The sequence below is a fragment of the Heloderma suspectum genome, chromosome 2, assembly GCF_057233095.1.
Source record: "Heloderma suspectum isolate Gila_16-S chromosome 2, 16-S_ref, whole genome shotgun sequence".
NCBI lineage: Eukaryota > Metazoa > Chordata > Lepidosauria > Squamata > Helodermatidae > Heloderma > Heloderma suspectum.
In genome coordinates, this window is record NC_139459.1 from 50,551,007 (window position 1) to 50,572,592 (window position 21,586).

At 39.3% G+C, this 21,586-nt stretch overlaps 1 protein-coding gene across 6 annotated transcripts in view; it reads right to left on the reverse strand.

The window, feature by feature from the left end:
• Positions 1-2,243: 2,243 nt before the first annotated feature.
• Positions 2,244-21,586, reverse strand: part of TNPO1 (transportin 1) — a 57,043-nt gene continuing 37,700 nt past the window's right edge. For 3 of the 6 annotated variants that reach the window (XM_084833496.1, XM_084833495.1, XM_084833497.1), the window contains 7 exons: positions 20,955-21,053; positions 20,694-20,789; positions 18,066-18,141; positions 17,139-17,238; positions 14,107-14,181; positions 13,462-13,604; positions 2,244-7,476 (listed from right to left, as the gene is read on the reverse strand). In XM_084833496.1, the coding sequence (XP_084689622.1) occupies positions 13,497-13,604; positions 14,107-14,181; positions 17,139-17,238; positions 18,066-18,141; positions 20,694-20,789; positions 20,955-21,053 (554 nt within the window). In that variant the 3' untranslated portion in view covers positions 2,244-7,476; positions 13,462-13,496. Of the gene's footprint in view, positions 7,477-12,429; positions 12,671-13,461; positions 13,605-14,106; positions 14,182-17,138; positions 17,239-18,065; positions 18,142-20,693; positions 20,790-20,954; positions 21,054-21,586 lie in introns of all 6 variants that reach the window. The other 3 variants (XR_014787628.1, XR_014787630.1, XR_014787629.1) reach the window with 3 other exon arrangements.

A 21,586-nucleotide genomic window follows, 5' to 3' on the forward strand; every position in this document is an offset into this window, starting at 1 on the left:
ACCAACCGATTAAGAGTGCAATCTTCTGGGATGTGTGCTGGGTAGTCGTAAGCCTTGGAGGCTTCTGAGTATCCTATGCGGAGCAGGAGTTGTATTCACCCATCTAGCAGAGGCTTCAGGGAGGGAAAGAGGCTAGGGTGGCCATAGAATCTGTCGTATGGCTGCTGCCTCAGTCTCCTCCCCTCCTCTGGGAACGTCCCCTTCTCCCTGTCTCAGTGCTTTGTTTTATGCATCTGGAGAGGTAGCTGGCACTGTTCTCTCTGCAACGGCTATGTGGGGAAGGGGAGCACAGTCTCCTGGCTGAGCCAGAAAACCCAAATATCCTATTGTCAGGTGTGCCCTAGCTGCCTCTTACAGTCCCCTCCAATAGCCAACTCAAGACACAGACAAAAAGGATTCTTTCCAAGGCTTTATTCCTTTTACAACTTAATGACTCTTTCAGATGCTAATCACCAGCAACTAAGCAAGGAACTGCACTGGGGTAGTTAGCAGAGTAGCCTAAGCTCCGGGTAAGGCAGTTGGTCCCTGTTTGAAGAGGAAGGGCGGGAAGACCCTGAACTTGTGGGCTATGGAGAGGTCCTCCCTCTTACCCTTGGCTCCTCGGGACACGACCATTGTTTTAGCGCCAAGCGAGCAAAGCACCTCCTCTCGGCGCCTTCCATCTGGCGCCGCTCCCTGCGTCTGTGCCGAGCGTCCAGCAAAACCCCCTACCCCGCTCTCTCGCTACCAGGGTCACTCTCTCTCTCAGGAATGCAGGCAGGAGGAATCTCTCCCTGCCGCTGTGCCTGTGAGAGATGAGCGAGCTCCTCTCCCATGGGTTGTTGCTCTTCCTTAGAATCAGAACTGCTCTGGGGCTCTATGGGCTCAGTTCCCACCCTGACATCTATGTCCCCCAGACAGGGTCTAGGGGACACAGGATTGCTCCCTAAGCCACTTTTCATTCCAAGATGCTTTTAATTGCTAGTTATAATAAAATTGCTTCTGCTGTTTCTGGTTTTTAAATTCGGACTTTTTTATTTTTTTAAAGTTTGTATACAAGTTTTGTAAATAAAAACTTTTATAGATGACAGTCTCCTTATTATCTTGTCCATGTTATCCCCACCCACTATGTACCAGATCAAATACTGTGCAACTGCTTTGCCTTTAGGATGACACCTTGCAGGGATATCATTTTTCCAGTACTCAAGCCACAATACTAAGTTGCTGTGAAATTGCAGTTCTTCCCCTGCACTTCATGCTAGCATATCTACTTTTACAAGTTCCATAGTAAATGCAACTGCTCATGTGTCACAAGGACCTAGTGAATTACGCCCTTGACATACTTGTTACAAGTGACTTCTACCACCAATGCTTGAATTAAGGATTGGTAGCAAAGGGGCCCTCGCCTCTTTACCTTTTGTGTTGGCCTCCTAACCTACTTTTTTAGAAGGCTCTAGGGGGACCATGATTGGACTAGAATAGGGGTTGATTGCCTATGATTTCATTAAAAGCCCCACATCCTTTTCCCATAATTGAACTGATATTTTATTATTTATTATTATATGCCAATTTTATACCCTTTCAAAAACCAACATGCAGTAGAACTGAGCATCCCCTTGCTGTGCCAATCACAGGAGCACACTTATAGGGCTTTAAAATGTTCTGCAAGCATTTCCAGCCCTGGGTATAATTTCCCATGATTTTGTTTAAAAAGAAAAGTGTAGATACCACCATATATCTTGCATACCCTCCACTCCACAATCCATTACATTAGGATAGTTCATGCTATGCCAACTGGGATGGGCCAGCGCAAGTGCTATTGGCTTCTACAGATAAGCTACAGTTCTCTTGGTATTTGATGTACTAAGTTATGGCAAAATCTCTCTCTATTGAAAACGTGTTAATACAGATTAAAGTATCAGTTTATAATCAACTGGGCAAATATGTTCCTATTCTGACTGTGAAATTGGTAGTCTGACACATGATAAGTGTATGTAATGGCCTACATCTTTAGATCAGCTTGATTTCATCTATTCGCTGCCACACAGACAAAAATCCAATGAAGCAAAGAGAAATATAAACATGAATGCAATTATGTATTAACTAATGAAATCTACACGTTTTTTCTTATAGCTAAATTCAAACCTCAAAGCTTCCTAATTTCAAGAGGAACTCAAAGCTATACAAATGTGTAACTGAGTTAAAAACAAACCAAAATTCCTGAATGGTCCTTCTCTTTCCATTAAGAATCAGAGTGCAGCATCTATATTTAAACAAATTTTATTAACATAGTCAAGCAGTGATTAACATTCACGTCTATTGTCACATCATACAAATGTAAATACAAAATTACTACATTACAATATATATTCTCTGCATGATCCAAAATATTTGGTGGCCCCAAAAAACTCTTTAGAATTCAGCAGCTTATCAAAAATCAAAACCATATGCTATTTAAAATGAAGTTGTGTTAGCAGAGGCAGACAAGAAAAATTAACTTAATACACCTTGAGAAATTGCTGAAGGATATGTTTGAAAGGAATATTCTAACATACACAGAAAACACATCCAATTTAAAGCTTTCAAGCAAAACTCATACAACCTAAGTTGTCAGCAGAAAGATCTGGCCATTTTGCTACTTTAACTATTGTTAGTACATACAACTCTTAACAGTTAATTCTAAGACAGACAGAGTTAATTGGGAGAAATCCTGATTATATCTTTTTTGGGGGGCGGCACAGAAAAGAGTGTTTTTAGTTTTGGAAAGAGTGCCCTCAAAAATTTCCTAAGGATCTGTAGTATGCTGCACACCCAGAAGAGACCATTCTTAAATTAAATGACACATAGGAACAGAAAAAAGATACCATACTATCAGTACCAGAACTGGTTTGCAATGTAGCTGTCTTGTTTAAAAGGTGCATTTGTCCAGCAAAACAAGAGTGAAGGTTTATTTCAATATAACCATTAACAGTTTCCCTATCATGCACAAACAAATCTAAGTATCATGCATTGTTTTAGCTCAGTTTCTTAGTGACAAAAAGCCACATGCCCTTATTAAAGTTTCATTCAGGACAGCCTAATACTGATTTGCTCTGACAAATAGGTACAAACAGCACAGTTGGGCTATGGACATCATTTTGAACTGAATAGTAACTGAAATTTGAGTGCAGTATTGAGTACAACTGTATTAAAACGTAAAGATGTATTTATCTTTTCATCTCAAGATTGAAGTCTTCCAGACAGCCCAATGCTTACACAGTACATATTAAATTCATATGCAAACAGCAACATTATCTTAAAAGATTACTGCTTGGCATTCAGTAGCTTACAGCAGCAAAGAGTCTGACCTCCATTAAAGTTAACTGCCTAGGACTGCATTAAGTGTTATTCTTTAGATTCCTCATACTACGCTAAAAAAGTTTTAGGCATCTAAACCTTCAGATATACCGAAAATATATCGGAAGTATTTATGCCAAGTCATAAATTGATTGATTTCTTTTCAAAATCAGGACAATAAACTTTGTACTGAACAATATAAAGCACACTTTATGGTGATTTGTAGGTGCTATTTCGCACAGATGCATTCTTTCCTTAAGAAGAATGTTATACATCTTTGTAAAATACATTCAATATGAATAAAATAGGTGACTTATATTGAAGCAAAGTCATTGGTGTCCCACAGTAATTTAATTTAGATATGAGAATTTAAGACATTAGGCAGTTCCTCTACGAAAGACAAACTGGTACACTTAAGACATATTAGAAGCCTCTATCTAACCAAAAAGGGTACAAGAGTATTTTACCTGAGATAAAACTAGTATGAATATTTCTTATCCAAATAGCAACAGAAGTTTCAGCTTTGGAAATCCTCTTACAAGTAGTATAAATCTAAATTACACAGTATTTATGTAGCTTAAGCAATTCACACCAATGTTAAAGAAAAAAATCAGAATTATCACAGTGTGTATCAATAGTGTTTATTACAAAACTAAAATTACTTTTATGATTTAAAAAAATCCTATTGGCTATGTATTTTAAAACACATTATTCTATGCATGTTGCCATGACTGCACCCTCTAAGTGGCAATAATCAAGGCTGCAGTCCTAAGCATACTTACTTAGAAGTGAGTCCCACTGAAATCAATAAAACTTACTTCAAGGTAAACATGTTTAAACATCAGGGTGAAAAGCAATAGAATCTAGATTGTATATAACTGATGTCTATGCACCAATTTAGAAAATAAATCATGCTAAAAAACTTACAAAGTGTATCCATCCCTTATATTGAAAGAAATGAAACAAAGATGTTAAAGGATACTTCTTTCCTTAATAGTCACAAACTACTAAAAATCCTACTGCATTAAGACAAGTTTAACTGCAAAAGAGATACATTTAAAATGTTTTAAAATACACTTTCTGTTACCAACTTAGGTTGATCAGCAGCTTTGTTCACTGTTAGAATCCTTCAAAAGCAGGGGGCCTTAGACATGAAAACAAAGGCATATATAAAAACAGTAAACACTGACCTCCTGAGGTTCCTACAACAAAAATATTCAAGTAGAAAATCTACATCACTTAGCAGCGGCTATTTCTGTAGTTTAGCACACTAAGCACTTTATTTACTGTGTAAGGAGCAGATTTAGTAAGCCGTGCTTGTAGCATGCCAAGAGGCAGGGAACACTGGAATGTAACAAAGACAAACTCACAATTCTACCAGTATCAACATTCAGTCAACATTCAAAAATTGTCAAGACTACACGTAAAGAATTAAGATGCTTTATATATCCCATGATGCAACATATTTGATGTACAACTGTTAGTGTTGTATCAGAGCTCTCCTTACCTCAAATTCTAACCCAAGTGACTTATGCAAGTATACTATACTTTGTGAGTTTATTAACAAAAATGATCGTTTTAACTGCAATATTGCTTTCCTGTTTGTTACTTTTCTGCGTGATCACCTTAGTCACAGTAAAACAGTCACATCCCCTTATATTAACCCATGTAATAAAATTATATATGTATGTATGTAAGTGGCTACAGCATGATAATCTTTAATGTTATCTGCAACTTAACAGTTCAAGTTCACAAGGGCCAAAACAAATATAAGTTTGTTTTAGAGAATTCCATATAGAAAGCTTGGACTACTATCCACAAAGAAAATTAAATGTAAATCCTTGTCTAAGGCAAGTTCCACCCTCATTAAATTTTAAGATTTACTTTCTTGAGAATTTTTATCTACTTTGATTGGGAAAGCTATAACTATATGTTTTCAGCTGAAAGAGAAGTTGTGGCTTCTGACACAAGTTAATTTGAAAGTAGATCACCACGTGTATTTTTGTTCCAGTGGATTTCATGGCGTGGTAGCATCAATTTCATTCTTTATAGGCTTTTATACAGGACATGTATTAAAAAGGTCATTTTCAAGCATGTTTAACCCACTCAAATTTGCAAAGCGAAAAAAAAAGGAATGTAAAGGACTTGTGCATGCTCCCAAGCATTAAACAAAAAGCTGAAGTCAGATTTCATAAATTTACACTCACACAAGATTGAACTTCAGTGCAATGGCTAAATCATAAAACAACCTTAAAAGAACCAAAACATGCAAAGTCAGATCCTAAAACATTGGTTATCCAGTATTGTTGTGTGTTGGGTTTTTTTGCAATGCAAAGATGAGAAGCTAAAATGTAAGGCTGCTGTTATGGCTTTTTTTCTTTTTTGCACAGATTAATTTTGCAGCACTTAAGGGAAAATGGAAAAGTGTTGCTTCACCTCTGACCAGCAGAGTTACTTTCTCTCCATTTTCCTTTATCATCATGGGATACTCTTTATGCAATCTAAATTAATCACAACTTCCACTTTTATAGTAACACAAGATCAAGTGTACCAGTTAAATTTTCACATTCACAGTACATAAGAAAATACACATGGAAAGAAAAGTAAAGGGTTAACTTAACAAGGATTTATTCACAGGAATACAAGTGAGTAGAGGGGAAAAACAGAAAAGCTAAACAAATGAAATGAAAAGGATTCAAACCAACTTTCACTCTGTAGCTTTTAACTTGCACCCTTGTGTGCTTTCTTTAGGACACAAAGGGCCACCAACATGCACGGACACAGTGTAGATACCCTGCTTTACATCTACTAACTTATGCATCTCTTAAGATCATGCTTTGCGCACAGGGGTGGGGTGGGGATAAAAATAAAAGAATATGTTGTTTGGGAATAAACACTGAAATGTAGCAATCATGTCATCAATTTTCTACAATTGTCTTTACGTGCCAACTAACATTTATGTAGCCTTTAACAGGTCTTACCATGTAACTCATTTTTAGAAGGTTTGGTAAAAATCACTAGTATAACCATGCAGAAAGCACATCACACTGACAGCACAGAGGCAATACTTTGCACAGCTATATCAGCTTTCCACATTGTGCAGGTTACACAATACAATATCAATCTTATTCCTAAGAGATCCTAAAAAGATATTTCAAGGCCTAATTGTAACTACAGTATTTTATACTTATATTCTTAATAAAAAATAAAATCCACAGAATCTTAAAGGAATTTTTAACGCAGGGCTATACTGAATTGGTAAACTGCAACACAAAATTGGCGCAACATAAGTAAATGTATACCACTCTCACTCTTTGATGCAAGCATGCTACTTTCCCACTAAAAATACGCTCAATCACTATGATCCGAAATGCATGCCTGAACCTTAAACTGCACGTTAATTATGCCTTACTCTAGAAATTAAATCTAATGAAGTACAACCATCAAATCATATCCACTACCTTTTAAGTTTCAATGTAAAATTAAAAAGATTCACCTTTCTTCTGAAATACCCCTCCCCCCCAAATGAAAAGGAGTGACTCATTTGGCATCCTGCAGGTTGCTTCATTTTGTTCATGTTAACCTTTATTACTTTATTATGGGGTTATTTAAATTTGTACACTGCAAGTGCTTGCTCCTAATACAGGTAGCAAGCTTCATTTTAACTGTACTAACTTCATTTGTTTAGTTCTTCATTAACATGCAATACCTAGGAATCCCATCAAGATGAAACAATGCAGAAACCCCTTGTTATGACACCTTTAATGTCTGTAATAACCATTCTTCTGTTTCCTTTATCATGTGAACACAATATATTTCCTGTTTACCTATCCCCTATGGTTCAGTTTTATATTTTTCATTTTGGTACAGTTCCCCATAATATTGCAGAATGTGCTGTTGTGAATAGACTTTTTTTTGCGCTTCTTCACATCCAGTGCAGAGTTGTAACAGGAGACAGATTTCCACCCACAAAAGCTCCAGATGTTAAAACATTTCCCAACATCGGCTTAATACAGTGACGGCAACACCTCCCTCCCGCCCCTCCCAGTAGGCTTGGGATTGTACTGTATTCCCTACTGGTTTACCCTTCCCCCCAGTAAAGGGTAACATTTTTTTTCCCTGGGTGCAGAGGCTCCCTCCCAGTCTTCCAGACTGAAGGACCTGTAAGAAGCAAAGAATTTACGGATTTATTTTTCAGAAAGAAAGCAGTTTAATAGCATTATTACTAAAAAAAAAACCACAAAGATCTGAATACAGTCAGAAATGCAAAGTGATAGTGTTGTTCCCCAATATGCACTTCCAAGAAAAATGCAAAGCTGTACAGGTACTTTCAGAGTGACGTTGTTTCCTTGCCTTGAACTTTTCTTAAACACATGACTAGCAGTTCTCACAGATGGTACTATCCTTTTTCTATTCCAAAACCAGTTGAACAAACTTCTGAGTTAAACTAAGCCTCAACAAAAAAGGCTACCTAAACAGATCCTGTTCCACACAATGATGGCTTAAATTACACTAGATTCAGGAGTTCCAACTGTGATAGTTCACCAAAAACTCATACCGCTGTCAGTTGCTTGTCTGGGACAAAAATTCTAACACTTGTACTGGCATAGTTATAAAGTTATATGCAGAAGTACCTGAGTTAAGCTATCACACATATTTAGTTACCTTCCCCCTACCTCAGCCCTTGCAAGTTGAGAACTGAGCTGATTCCACAGGATAAGGGTTAACACTTCCAAACTTTCCTTACTGCCATTTTGCCCAGCAACTGAACTCTCCTCCTGCAATTGACTGATACACTGTATGCACAGGGTTCCATAAATTCCTCTGCCAGCTTGTGGCAAGCAACCTTTCCCCAGCTGGCAAATGTTCTTGCACTTCCAGCAAAACTCTTGCTCCTCAGCTCAAGCTCTCTGTGGAATAAAGAGCTGTGATTTATCTTCCACAAGCAAGGATTTTGCAGAATGAACTAGCAGCGCCTCCACAGAGAACATGGAGCCATGATTATTCATGGCTGGCAGTTCCTCCCTGCAATCCCTTGCACTTCTTAAACCAAGAGTGCTGTGCCATAAACTGTGGGCACAGGAACATGGAAGGCTGCAAGGTCATACAAATGCTAAACTAACAGAAAGAAAACCTTTCAACAATAAATGACAAAAAAGGGTAGAAAAGACGCTACAAGCATAGCTCACTTGGGGCACAGACCATTGTTAGAAAATTCCTAACAATTCTACCAGTGCAGCAGATGAAGAACTACCGAGCAGTAGTTTGGGAAAGCGTGACAGAGCTGAGGGAGGGACCCTGCTCCCCAAAATCAGTCTAGTTCTAGAATATCCCAAAGCCGCACTGCATTGGCTTTCCTATGCATGTGCCTGCACAAAGACCATGAAGGAAAATTTATCTTACAGAAAGAACAGGGCTCTTGCAGAAAGCACCAGCAGCGCATCTCTGCAGCAACTACCTCTTGCAAAAGCCCAATAGGAAGGAAGAGAACTGACCATCCTTGAAAGGAGAGATAGAATTTCCCCTTTCTCATGAGACTTTTGCAGAAAACAACAGGCCAGAACAAGGACAAACACCCCTCCTTCCCCCATGTTCTCTGCACATGCTTGGGGAAGGGAATGGTCAGTGGCAGCCACAAGTAATGAATGGCCTGCCTAGCAAACCAACCTAAAAAAAAAGCAAGCTAGGCACCACTGTAAATGGGGTGCTTAAATTCATTCCTTTTGGCAGAATCTCAACTACCTGGGTAGGAAAGACTTGCCCATGTCATGAGCACATAAGCTCCAATTCTGCTCTCTGTTGGTAACAGAGGAGAGAGTAAGCTCCACCTGCAAAAACTACTAACCCTGCATAGGAAGACTAAGGTGATCTTTAGCTTTGCTTTCACTTAATAAAAAGCATGCATCAGAGACAGGAACGTTGGTACTTACTGTGAAGGCTTCTTCTCATTGGCATACAGAGGGTATCCAGCTTGAGCCTGGTGGTTGGGTATCCAGCCACCAGGCTCAAGGGGCAGAGATCACATGAACAAATGTTTACTATTTTGCTTCCCAAAGAAAACTCTTCCGCAGCTCTGTGCCACGGCCAATATTAAGGTAGGGAAAAAAACTGATTTGGAAGGTGAAGGAAGAACAGAGAGGGGAGACTCATTTGGGAGTGTTTTGTATCTGTGGTGGAAAGAAAATAGTTGTGTGAAGTCCATGAAAAAAGAAAAGAAAAACAGCCACTGAATGCAAGAAAGGTTGGACCCTAGATATCACCCACAGATGTTATTGCAAATAGGAAGGCTATTTTGAATTAGAATAGTCTTAATGTCAGTGAGTTTAATGGTTCACATGGACGTTTTGGAAGTATTTGCAGTACTGTGTGGACTTTCAAAGAAGGGAATCTATTGACTGTTCGAGGACTGGACAGCCATCTGTCGGGGATGCTCTGACTTGGATTCCTACGTTGAGCAGGGGGTTGGACTCGATGGTCTTGTAGGCCCCTTCCAACCCTACTATTCCATGATTCTATGACTGATTAGGGAACGTCCACAGAGGAATCTCCAAAGGTCAGGGCGGATGCCAATTGGTTTTACACCTGGTTTTGACAAGCACATATGAGAGGACTGAGGCTTGTGTAGTTGTTTCTAGATACTGGAAGTGTGACCTGGTTCCCCTTTCCTGTTGATATGTGCCTTTATAGTGGTATTGTTTGGCCTGTTAAAAACATGGGCTTGGTGTGTCAGATGTGGCACAGACATCAGGGCTACGGATAGGCGGAACCCGTACCTTTTGTTCTGGGGGGGTTCCATAGGGCGGCACGATCCGTCCCTCCCCCCAGAATCCTCACCGGCCGGCTCCGCTCCTATCGTGTGAAAAACCGCAGACACCATTTGCGGCCGTAAAGCCCTTAGTTTAAGCTAAATGCAGCCATTTACGGCTGCATTTAGCTTAAACTAAGAGCTTTATGGCCACAAATGGCGTAGTGGATGCCATTTGCGTCCGGAGTCAGCCTCAGCCAGTGATAAGGCATGGCAGCCATATCGCTGGTGCTCCGGAACCGCTGGCAGGGAGGATTTGGCCAGGGAGGATTCCGCAGGGAGGTGGAGGTAAGGGATCCTTTCCACCATGGACTCAGGAGGCAGGATTCTTTTGAATCCGGCCTCATTGGGGTCCGTGGCGGAATTCTCTGACATCCCTAATCAGGGCTAGCTGGATCACATGGAATTCTAGCCAGTTGATTCTGTGTCTGAACTCCTGAATTCATCATGTTCCCTAAACTTTGTGGCCAATGCATGGGTTATACATCCCTAAACCTAACATCTGTTGTAATGAAAATTTGGGAGAGTGGGGGTTCTTCAGGGACACTCCATTGGTAAGGTTGCTGGGGTTCAGCCACCTGGCCAGAGGAATTTTCCACTGGAATTCTGGGGCAATGTCATCTTGATATAGAAGCGAGAACCACTGGAAGAGCCTGAAATGAAGGCAAGACTAAACAGTAATATCTAGGCAGAAGAGCAAGAGTTCTAGAATACATGTCAGTGCCGTCAGGTCCTTTTTTATGTGATGAAGAAGAGGCTTGAGGGCAATTGTGAGTTCTGGGGTCCATTTCTGAGGTAGGGAAATGTGGCCTGTGTCAGTTCTGCCCTCAGATACTGCATTTATAAGGACAGCTGAAGAGGACTTTTTTGGTGTTTGATTAGGAATGATGGGTCTGTAGACACTGTGAAGAGTTGTGCAGGCATTGTATTATCTGAGCTCTCTCTAGAGAGAAGATCAGAGAAGGCTGTCCAGGTAAGGGTAGTTATGTATGCCCTGAAGGCGTACATGGCTTACAACAGAGGCTCTGAGTTTGTTTAAGAACAGTTTGGGAGATGGAAGATCAGAGCAAAAATTTGGTCTGGATCATTCTGAGATTGCCTGAAGGAGCTTGCCATGGTATAGTCCAGTTATGCCATAAACTAGGAATGTGGCAGCAACATCTACTGCACAGTTCTCATCAAAAATCCTTGGTACCAATGTCTACATCCTTGTGTGCATGAAAGACAAGCCAGTAAAGCTCTACTGGAAGCCACCAGGACCGCAAGCTCCATCTCAGCCCCCTTTTTTCCCCACGCATGGGCTCTTACTGAGTATCAATGCTGAGGGACAGGGCCATGCTTGTAGATGGCAACCTGGTGGCAATGGCATTGTCCTTTTCCTGCTATGAAGGGCAATTCCTGCCTTACCAAGAGCAGTCCTGGTGTTCAAGGATTGGAAAGGTCTGGTTAGAAGGGGAGAATTTAGTCTAATGTGACATGTACTATGGAAAGGGGGTGGGGTAGAAAGTTTTAGGAGACCTCTATGGAATTTTGATAGGTCTGGGTCTTGATTCTGTAGGACAGCCTCCTCTATCCAGAGAACAGAGACGCTGGCAAAAATAGGAGACTACTGTAGGGGGTCGTATTACCAGAGCTGAAGCCTTGCAGCTTTTACGTGAGACCATGCCTGTCCGTTTCTCACCCAAATCTCTCAGAGAGGTGTCTCCATCCTTGTGAACTATGGCCCCTAAAGGTGAGGCAGTAGTGGGAGAAACTACCAGTGGGACCTTAAATGAGTGGTGCTGTGAATAATAGTTAATTTTCTTACTGTTCAGAAGAGCTGTTCATTCGAACGCCATTGCCTCATTAAAGGATGGAAGAAAAATTACACACTAGGGCATTCTGGATTCAGAAAAAACTGCAACAAAACTCTTGGGTAGGTGGTTGTAGACCTAGTGTGATAACAGCTTTCAAAAGCTGAGTTCAGAAACCTTCATTATAAAAAAGCTAGAGGATTATGATTCCTTTGTGGAAGCATCATTGGCTGCCCACTCACATTTTTCTTTGTCTAAATGAAGAGGAGACTGAACTTATTTTGGCTGCTGTTAGAAGACCTGACAGACACTGTGTCTATAGGTAATATGGGTCGGTGCTCATAGAGCCCCTTTTGGTCTACTGAGGTGGCCCATTATGGGAGTGCTTTCTTCATTTGTTTTTATGCATGTTTGTGGAGGTGTTCATTAAGGCTTCCTTAATTTTCAAAATGAACCAATCACCTAGGTTAGGGACTGCATAATGTGGCCAGATGGGGACCCCGTATCAGATCTTACCTTGCTGAAAGAGTAACACTGCGTGTTTGACCATGAAACTGTGTTCAGCTAGCCAGATAGGTTTCTCTCTGCTGCCATAGGGAGCATATGATCATATTGCCCTCTACTGCCATGTAGTAGCATGTAAGGGAAACACCTTGATTTTTCCAGGTCACTTGCAGTTCTTCTGTTGAAAAGTATAGTCTGGAGCCTGAGACAGCTGAAATGCAGGCGTTGCCGCTCATGGTTCTGCTCCATCTAGCTGTGTGGAGGACAGAAGAGGTCTCATGCTCTGTGGTGGAGTCATCTGCCTGCTGCTGGTTCTGAATAGCAGTAATCATTCCTGTGTTGGGTGGGAATGCCACTTTTCCCATTGCCACTGCCTTTTCCTGTAAGATCACAGGTGCACCAACTCCCTAAACTCCTGTTTTAGCCTGGGGGAGTGGGGAGGTCTGGCGCAGAGAAGTCTCACACGTCTGGGATTTTTCAGAAGGCCGAAGCTCCAAAGGTAAAAGGCAGGGGGGATTCAGTTAAGAGGAGAAGTTAAGAGAAACTAGAAGGAAATGCCTAGTATAACTTCTGCTCACTCCTCTCTCAAGAGGGAGACAAATGAGCGAGACAGGGAAAGAACTTTGGAGGAGCTTCCTCCAGGAGGCAAAGTAGCAGAAATTCAGTCACATGATCCCTGCCGCTTGACCCAATGGGAGGAGCTGAATCCTGAATAACCTCCCATACCAGAGAACCCAGAATGCTGCTTGAAAAACCACTCTAATTCAAGGTGTCTACACCAAAACTAGCACACCAAGACTCAAAGCCACAAGTGGCTTCTGACATGGTTCCATGGGAAGGAATTTTGAAAGCTACTAAATGAAGCTGCCCCATTGGCCCTTGCCAAATAAGTGAAGAAACAGAAGCTCATTTGAGGGAGAAGATTAACATTTCAACTTATGAACCGATCAATAAACACGACACAGAACAATTTATACACTTGGGATTAGTCCCCAATCTGCAGACAAGAAATGGGGAGGGGCTCTGGCAGTTAAATCTACTTACCTCTAATTATGGTACTGCAGCTTGAATACATGAGGTTAAACTCCATAGTAAGCTGCAAGGCGCTCTTTTAAGGGAACAGGAAACTGGTCAGAGAAACGCCTCCAATTTTCATCTCCAACTTGATTTTTAAATCCATGAAGGATCTGAAGGTGAGTAGAAGTTAAATGTTTTACTTTATTATTGGTGTGAAACAGTCACATGCTGGAGCCAAAATTTGTAGCTCAAATGTATCTAGTTTTTAAAAGCAAGTTCAACAGCTAATCTTCAACTTGCTATCCCCCTTCTAGCAAAAAGATGAAACCCTAGATTCTTGGAAAAAGGAACACAGAAGAGGAATCCCCTTCCTCTCAGCTTGGCTATTCCTCTCTCTTGGTACACCCATACCACCCTCCAGCTATTTCAAGTAGGATGAGAGGGACAGTAACTGAATCATTTATGGGTATTAACAATTCTTAATTTATAGAGCAAGAAGCTCTTCTACTGCTGGGAATCATAGTGGATTCACCACTAATTATGGAACATCAGCTAGAGATTCTGTAGGGAAATTCTCAGACCACCAGAATACACTACTTTATTTTTGCATCACTTTAAAAACACTCTTACCTCACACAGTCTTATAATATAGTCCTTTGAGAAAGTTATTACCTTACAGAACATGTCCCGGAGGTCATCTTTTGGGCTAATCCATGATGCAACAGCATCACAAAAAAATATAAAGTCCTGTAATTATTTATAAAATTTGCAGATTAGAAATGGCTACATTAAATGAACAGACACAGTAATGAATGCTTAAAAAACCCAAACCTGTACTCTTCTACCCACCCTTCCAAGGATCAGAAATAGGAGCCATCATCTGCAGTTACTAATCAAGGAATACATCTCAGATAGAACACAGCACTCCTTCAGAATGAAATCTTATGTGCTTTAATCAATCCAAAAGAACTTTCCCTTTTTAAAACTCAACCCAGGCCAAATTTACTAATATTTTAAGTGTTTAAGTAATAAATTGTAGTTAATCCCTACCACTCCTCCTCAAACCTTGTGAAATCCTGCCCAAATTGAGCTATACTCCACCTTTAATTAATGTTTCACTTCATGAAACTCTTATTCTCTTCCTTCAACAATTAAGGAATTTCCTAGAAATGTGAACACAAGAATTTCCTCTGCCAATAAGGCCTGCCTCGTTCAGTTCAATGAAGGCAACACATCTATGTTCATATTCCTTTACATAAGCAATCTTCTATCTTTATTCAAATGAATCGGCAGCCTCTGTACACCAGAGACTGCATGCTGAAACATATGCAGAGTTCTATGTCAGGATGATGGTTATGTTAGTTTAGGTAGTAATTAATAGTATACTATGATAAGCATGCATTTAATATATTGTTACTCTTTATGGCACTTCATCTGGAAGTAAATTCCACTGACATCAAAAGAGTATAATGCATTATATTTAAGACCAAATGTCTTTTTCAGCATGGCCTTGTTCAGAGGCAAACTAGACATCAAGCAAGATGTCCCTGACTGCAACTCCAAATAATACTCCCCCCTCACCCCCTTTCTTAAAAAGAAGCTGTGTGGCAGGAGGGAAGTGGGATCAGGTCCTGCCACAGAGAAAGAGCTAACTTTTCACAATCCCAATACAAATTATACCCCACCCCCCAAAAACCTGTTAGTAGCCACAGAGAGGGAAAAGGCTTTCAAACAAAACACTATGACACCATGTTTCCCACTCTGCGGCGAATAGCAGCTGCAGGGGGGAGGATTTAACTCAAGGAACTGGGGAAGGGGAGGGTTAGATACCCCTCTTCCCCCTGCCCCCCACAGCCCCAAACAACACGCTCCATCTTCAGCTCCTTGTAAGGAAAGAAAAAAAGTGGGGAGTTCCAGTTACCAAACTCCCACATGACATGTAGTTTGACCCTAACCAACAATCCCAAATAAATTTCGTTTCCTTGACACCTACTTCTAAAACTTAAGATTTTTAGGACTACAATCCTAGCCCTGAGTTTTATTCATCATTCTAAGAACAGAGCCACACTCTATTGCATCACTACATTCTCTCACACTAACACTGTAGTGTCCGCTTCCAATCTTGGAATGGATTTGAAATAGTAGGTACTCAGACCAAGTCAAGAGATGAACAGTATATTCTGTAATGCCCAAACTACAGTGGGACAGGACATTTGATAGTGATATTTGAAGCCAAGCAGGCCAAACATCAACACCTTTTTAAAAAGTTTTCCTTTTTTTCAAATGCAACAGTATTATAAAAATAAAGGTGGGGATAATTACATTCTAGAGTGTCTATAACTAAGAACTAGATACTGAGAAGTATATCAATACTATTATACAGAAAGGGAGTTAGATACTAGTTGGCCAAACAATAAGATACAATACTTGACTTTTTTAAATGGAGGAGAATTTCAGTGATCTTTTACAAAATGTTTTTGCCAAGTCAAGAATGGGTGCCATTTTTCTAGAAAATGATGAGCTTTCTAGGACTTGACATCTTGAATTGGAGATCTTATCCATCATTATAGTGCCACAAACATTTGTGTACTATCTGCATGTTGAGGAAGATCTCTGATTTTTTCCAGAGTATGTATGTATGTATTTATTTATTTCATCACCCAATAGCTGAAGCTCTCTGGGAGTTTGCAGTAATTAAAACCACAAGGTACAGCATAAAACAATATAAAATATGAAAGTTTAAAACTACAATATAAAAAGTATAACCAGAATAAAACCTAGCAGCACTGCAGAGATTTAAAATACAGATTTAAAACAGCAGAGCTAAAAGACTAGAATGCTAAAATACTGGGGAAATAAGGTCTTCACCTGGCACCGAAAGGAGTAAAACGTAGGCGCCAGGCAAACCTCTCTAGTGAGCTCATTCCATAGCCAGGGTGCCACAGTAGAAAAGGCCCTCTTCCTGGTAGCCATCTATTTGGTAGTTCCAAATAGAGCAAATTGGAACTTGGCTGCTATTAGTAATAGAAATGGAAGGCATATATTCCCAATTAAGTCAATTCAACAGAATTGTAATTCGTTTCAAGGTATTCGATATCCCGGTATTTTTGTGATACGATCCCTTATGGGAGCCCAGTATCTTTGCATTTTGGGACAAACCCGTTCATTGTGGAAGAAGGCGCCTATCCCACTATGCTGCTTTAAAGCAATATTCTAGATATATGTTGAAACCGATTTCCCTTTAAAACAAGGCCCACGGGGAATACGTGCCTTGTTCTAAAGCAAAATCGTGTTCCTGGAAATTGTGAATCCAGGGACTGTGATTTTGCTTTAAAACCACGTGTGCACCCTCCACGCACCTTGTTTTAGAGGGAAATCAGCTTCTTCCCCATGAATTCTGGCAGCAAAGTCCACTGCGGAACCCCCTGTGGGTTCTGGGGGGTGGGATCAGCCCCTGGACTCTGGAAGTTGCCCACCCTGGTTTAAATATCTACCAAAGTTCTGGCTTATAGGCCTTACCAATCTCTTCTGAACTTAACGAGATTCTGCCTCCCCGTATTGCCACCATACTACTTTTACTAGAATATGGCCTTTTCTTTTTCTTTCTTTTACAAAAACACACACAACAAAATTGCAGAAGAGACATGTTTATTTTTAGTTTTGTTTATTTAAGCTAAGCTTATCAAGACCAATACAAGACTTACTTGAACTACTCCACTAGGATTGACAGTAATCATGGTACAAATTCCACGGAATGCTGAATCTTTTTCTTCATTGTCCCTTATGTTTCGGAGAGAGGTGCACCTAATAAAATGAAGAACCACATGTTAAAGTCTTCTCTGCTTCTAGTTTAAATTTCTACAGTATTTGATGGAATAAGTGTCACAGTAAAAGGAAAGTTAAGGACTATGCAATACATCATGTTTCTTACAATCTTTGTATCTCCCTCCCTGCCACCTTTTATGTACTTTTAACCCAATGTGATACCCATACGTTTTGTAGACATATGTATCAGAACAACTAACTTAAAATTGTTTCTTGTACTGGACAATCAATATGGAGGGTGACCTGTATTCCATTAAATACCTTTATAAATATATATATGTAGAGAAAGAGAGAAGCTTCCATAGCTGAAAGCACTGTATATTGCCACAGAATAAAGTATACCGAATACCAATAACAAAACATCTCTCATTTGTTACAGCAGCAAGCAAGCTATTTGATACAAATCTATAAACATATATTTCAGACAGCAAGTCAAATCGCAAATGAGTTTGGAGTAATGTAATGCAGTGTTTACCATTTTACACTATGTGCATGCATCTCATCATTCTGGTGGATTTTAAAATGTTTTTAATTATCAAGCTTTAACACATCAAGCATGTGACAATCTTATCCCATGCATCAATTAGTTGTTAGCCACAACATGAAATATATACATGACGGTACTGCTAAAAAACTCACAAACCTGATAGGACAAGATTAGTCACATGGTTGGCAATGATTAAGAATAGTGATTTTTGTAACCAACTGAAAAGTATATCTAGAAGTGAGATAGAGAGAGGAAAGAAAGAAAGGAAGAAAGAAGAAAGTGAAGAAAATGAATAAAAAAAAGATTGAATAATACACACCAGGGTCTTATAAACTGCTGTAGCATGGGGGCCACCTCTTGAGGACAAACGTAACCAAGACGACCAATTGTTATTGCTAAGGTAACGCAATCACGGTTATACACCACCAAACGCCAACCAAGACATGAGCAAATGAGGGGGGAAGGAGAAAAATAAAGAAAAAACAACAAATAACTCAGAAACAGAAACCAACAGAACCTGTGTATGATAATAAACATAAGATTTCACCAGTGCTGTTTATTACCACCCCTAAAAATAAGGGGCAGCAACGTGTGGCATACTATTTGGAGGAGGGAAGGGGATAAAGGAAAAAGGAATTAAGTGAATGAGAGAACACCATGGGAGAACACCAAAATAATGATTAAAATCCAAATGTTACTGCAATTCAATATTTTATCACTGTTCAATCTATGACAAAATTATTCCATGGCATTTCAAACATCCTTACTAACTAGGAATTAAGCTTCTTTGTTTCACAATAATTATACTTAAGTTTAAAAGGGCAATTTTAAAATTCAATATTGCAAACTTAAAAACTGATACAGGAAGGCCTTCAGGCAAAAAAAGATTAAAATCCTAATTTCATAATGCTTACAGGAATTAGTTTTAATTATTTAAAGCTAAATTCAGCAGGAAACTGAACTATATTGATACAGCTTTTCATAATAAGATAATAGACAGCTTAGTATATTAGCTAACAATATATTTATACCTTTTTCAGAAGTCAAAGACCTAACATAAATACGAAGATGATCTGCTCCATTTGAACATAAGACTATCTAACAGACACATCTCATTAGCGTGAAGAAAGTGCTTGGACAGTAGCCATATGTGTGCTTTAATGGTGTTCTCTCAACTCACAGAGTAATTCTTCAGAAAAGGGAGAGTGTGGGTATGTTTAAGGATTATTTGAAGCAAACTACATGAATACTAAAATCCAGCAGATTCATATGAAGCAGAGAAGTCTATGCTTAGAAGACATTATGCAACACTCCAAAACAGGCATTTGTGAACAATCTCATGAACACATGCAATAAAGCAGATGATGCTCTTTTCACTATGAGATTTGGTGTAGGATATATCAACACTAAAAATGTTGCCTTTTTCACTACAACTTATATGGCTAAAATAAAATATTCAGCTTTGTTTTCTATTTATTTGTTGTGCGATATATGAATTAAGCTTTGGTATTAATACCGCCTAGCAACTTGCTTTTCTTTTTACCCAAAAGCCAGATTTGATAAACTCCACTGCATTTACTACAATAAAGAAATGAGAAAGTATGTACTAGTTGAGAATAGAGACTGGACTTTAGACCACGCAGTCTGTTTTTGGCAGGTATTCTTACTGAGTTCATAGGAAAGGCACCATAATGTGCTAAGATCACTAGATTTATGCATCTTCTGTTGAGATGTCAAATATTATAATGTCCTACAGTACATAGCAGAATATCCCACAACAAACCTAAAGTACAACACATTCAACATTTATTTGTAGTATCAACTTTTCAGATGTTTATTTACAATATTTAAAGTAGTGAAGGATTGGATGTCTCTTAACTATATAAAAAGCAAGCACTACAGGTAATGCACCAATGATGGTAAAAAAAAAGGTATACGTTTAACTCCCTGTTAATGTTTAGGAGGCGTCTTCAATTTAAGAGAATTGTTCCACAAGACAAAAGTATTTGCAAACTCATTGTGAATAGTGCAATACCTCTAATGTGCCAAATCACAACGTAGTATATTTCACAGTTCACTTTCCATACAGGAGTAAAATGTATTGCTACCGTCTTTGTATTTTTAGATAGCTTTTTTAAACAAACATGCATAGAACATGATCTTGACAATCACACCCCTAAAGTCAATGGCAAAACTATCAATATCTAGACTGAAATTCTGGTAACCACCAATTTTCAGTACAGATTGTGACTATAAGTGTGCAGTCATGGGCTTGGTATCACTGGTATAAGAATTCAGTGCAAGCACAGATAGTTAGAGAGATAACAGTTAGCATTTTCCAGAAAATTGAAGATTTTAAAAAAGAACAGGACATGCTTTCTACAAGTGCCAGACAAGCCTCAAACTCCATTTTAAAAGGTGCCTTCAATTGCAACCAATATGCAATTATTAACAGGCTTCCTTTTAAGAGAACAATATAGTTAAACTATTTAATTGTGTGTGTGTGTGTGTGTGTGTGTGTGTGTGTACACACACACGTACGTACGTATAGCCAGTCAGGATTTTTTTTAATTATCGGTTTGCTTTTATCCTGTTGCCAGTTATAGTTATGAGGCTTTTGAATGTTAGCTATGTGCACAATACACACACAATATGCCTGCACATAAAAGGACATAAAATTCTATGTTAGTTTTAAATATGTGTTTATCTAGTTTTTAGTAATTCAACTAAGAGCTTCCAGTTCTTAAGCACTCTTAATTTATGAAATTAATTAAAAATATAATTTATTTATCAAACTTTCAAGCGCAAAGTAGAGTCTTGTAAAAACATCCAGAGTAGCTTTCACTTTAACACTGCTGCAGTTTCCCTACAACTTTCTAAATAATCTGGTTTAACAACAGAGATCCGCATAACTTCATTCACTGCAAACAGTTCAGTTGTAGGGTACCTGTGTTTTCTAACAAAGTCTTTGGTGTGTTGGGTCTGTTAATGATTTCTACAAGCTGGTGCAAGACCATAGGAATATAAGGCTGCATCTCTATACCTAGAAAAAGACAACATATAAACAGTATGTCAAAAAAAAAAAGGAGTATATGCTTTCATATTGGGCACATCAGCACAATCAAAGATCAGAATTTATAACTAACAAGACCAAAAATCAATCTACACAATGCAAAACCCAAACTAGCATCAAGCAAGCAAACCTTACCCATCTGAATAGAAATTTCTCCAATTGCCCACGTGGCATTGTTACATACAGAAATGAACTCTGGGTTTAAGTTGGTTCCCAAAATTGGCATGAAATCAGCTGAAAGGAACACAAAGAAGCCATACCATTAAAACTCTCCCACTGCTAGAACGTCACACAAATCTTCAGCACAATATAATTTTAACAGAAAATACTCCAATACACAGTGGCTATTTTATCCTCCAGCGCCTAGGCATAAGTAGTTCTTGGATGAGCCCAGTATGTGGTAGAGCACATATTTTGCATCCAGAAGTCCCAAGTTCAATTCCCAGGCATCTCCAGCGACTGAACAACAACATGTAGTCCAACCTGAACATGTTCACCCGGGACTACAATATAGACACATTTGCCTCTGCAGAGGCTACATTTGGAAGAAGGGTGGTGCAACAGGTCCTTTCCTCTTCCTAAGACAAAGCTGAGACATTTCCCACCCAACTAGTCATATTAGCTGGTACGCATCCCTTGATGAATGCCACCTCACATCAAACAAGGAATGGAATACTGACCACTTACTGTGAAGGTTCCTTTAGGTTTGGTGGGGTGGAAGCATCCAAATGACACCTGTGGGTCTTCAGAGAATCTAGGGCTCTCTG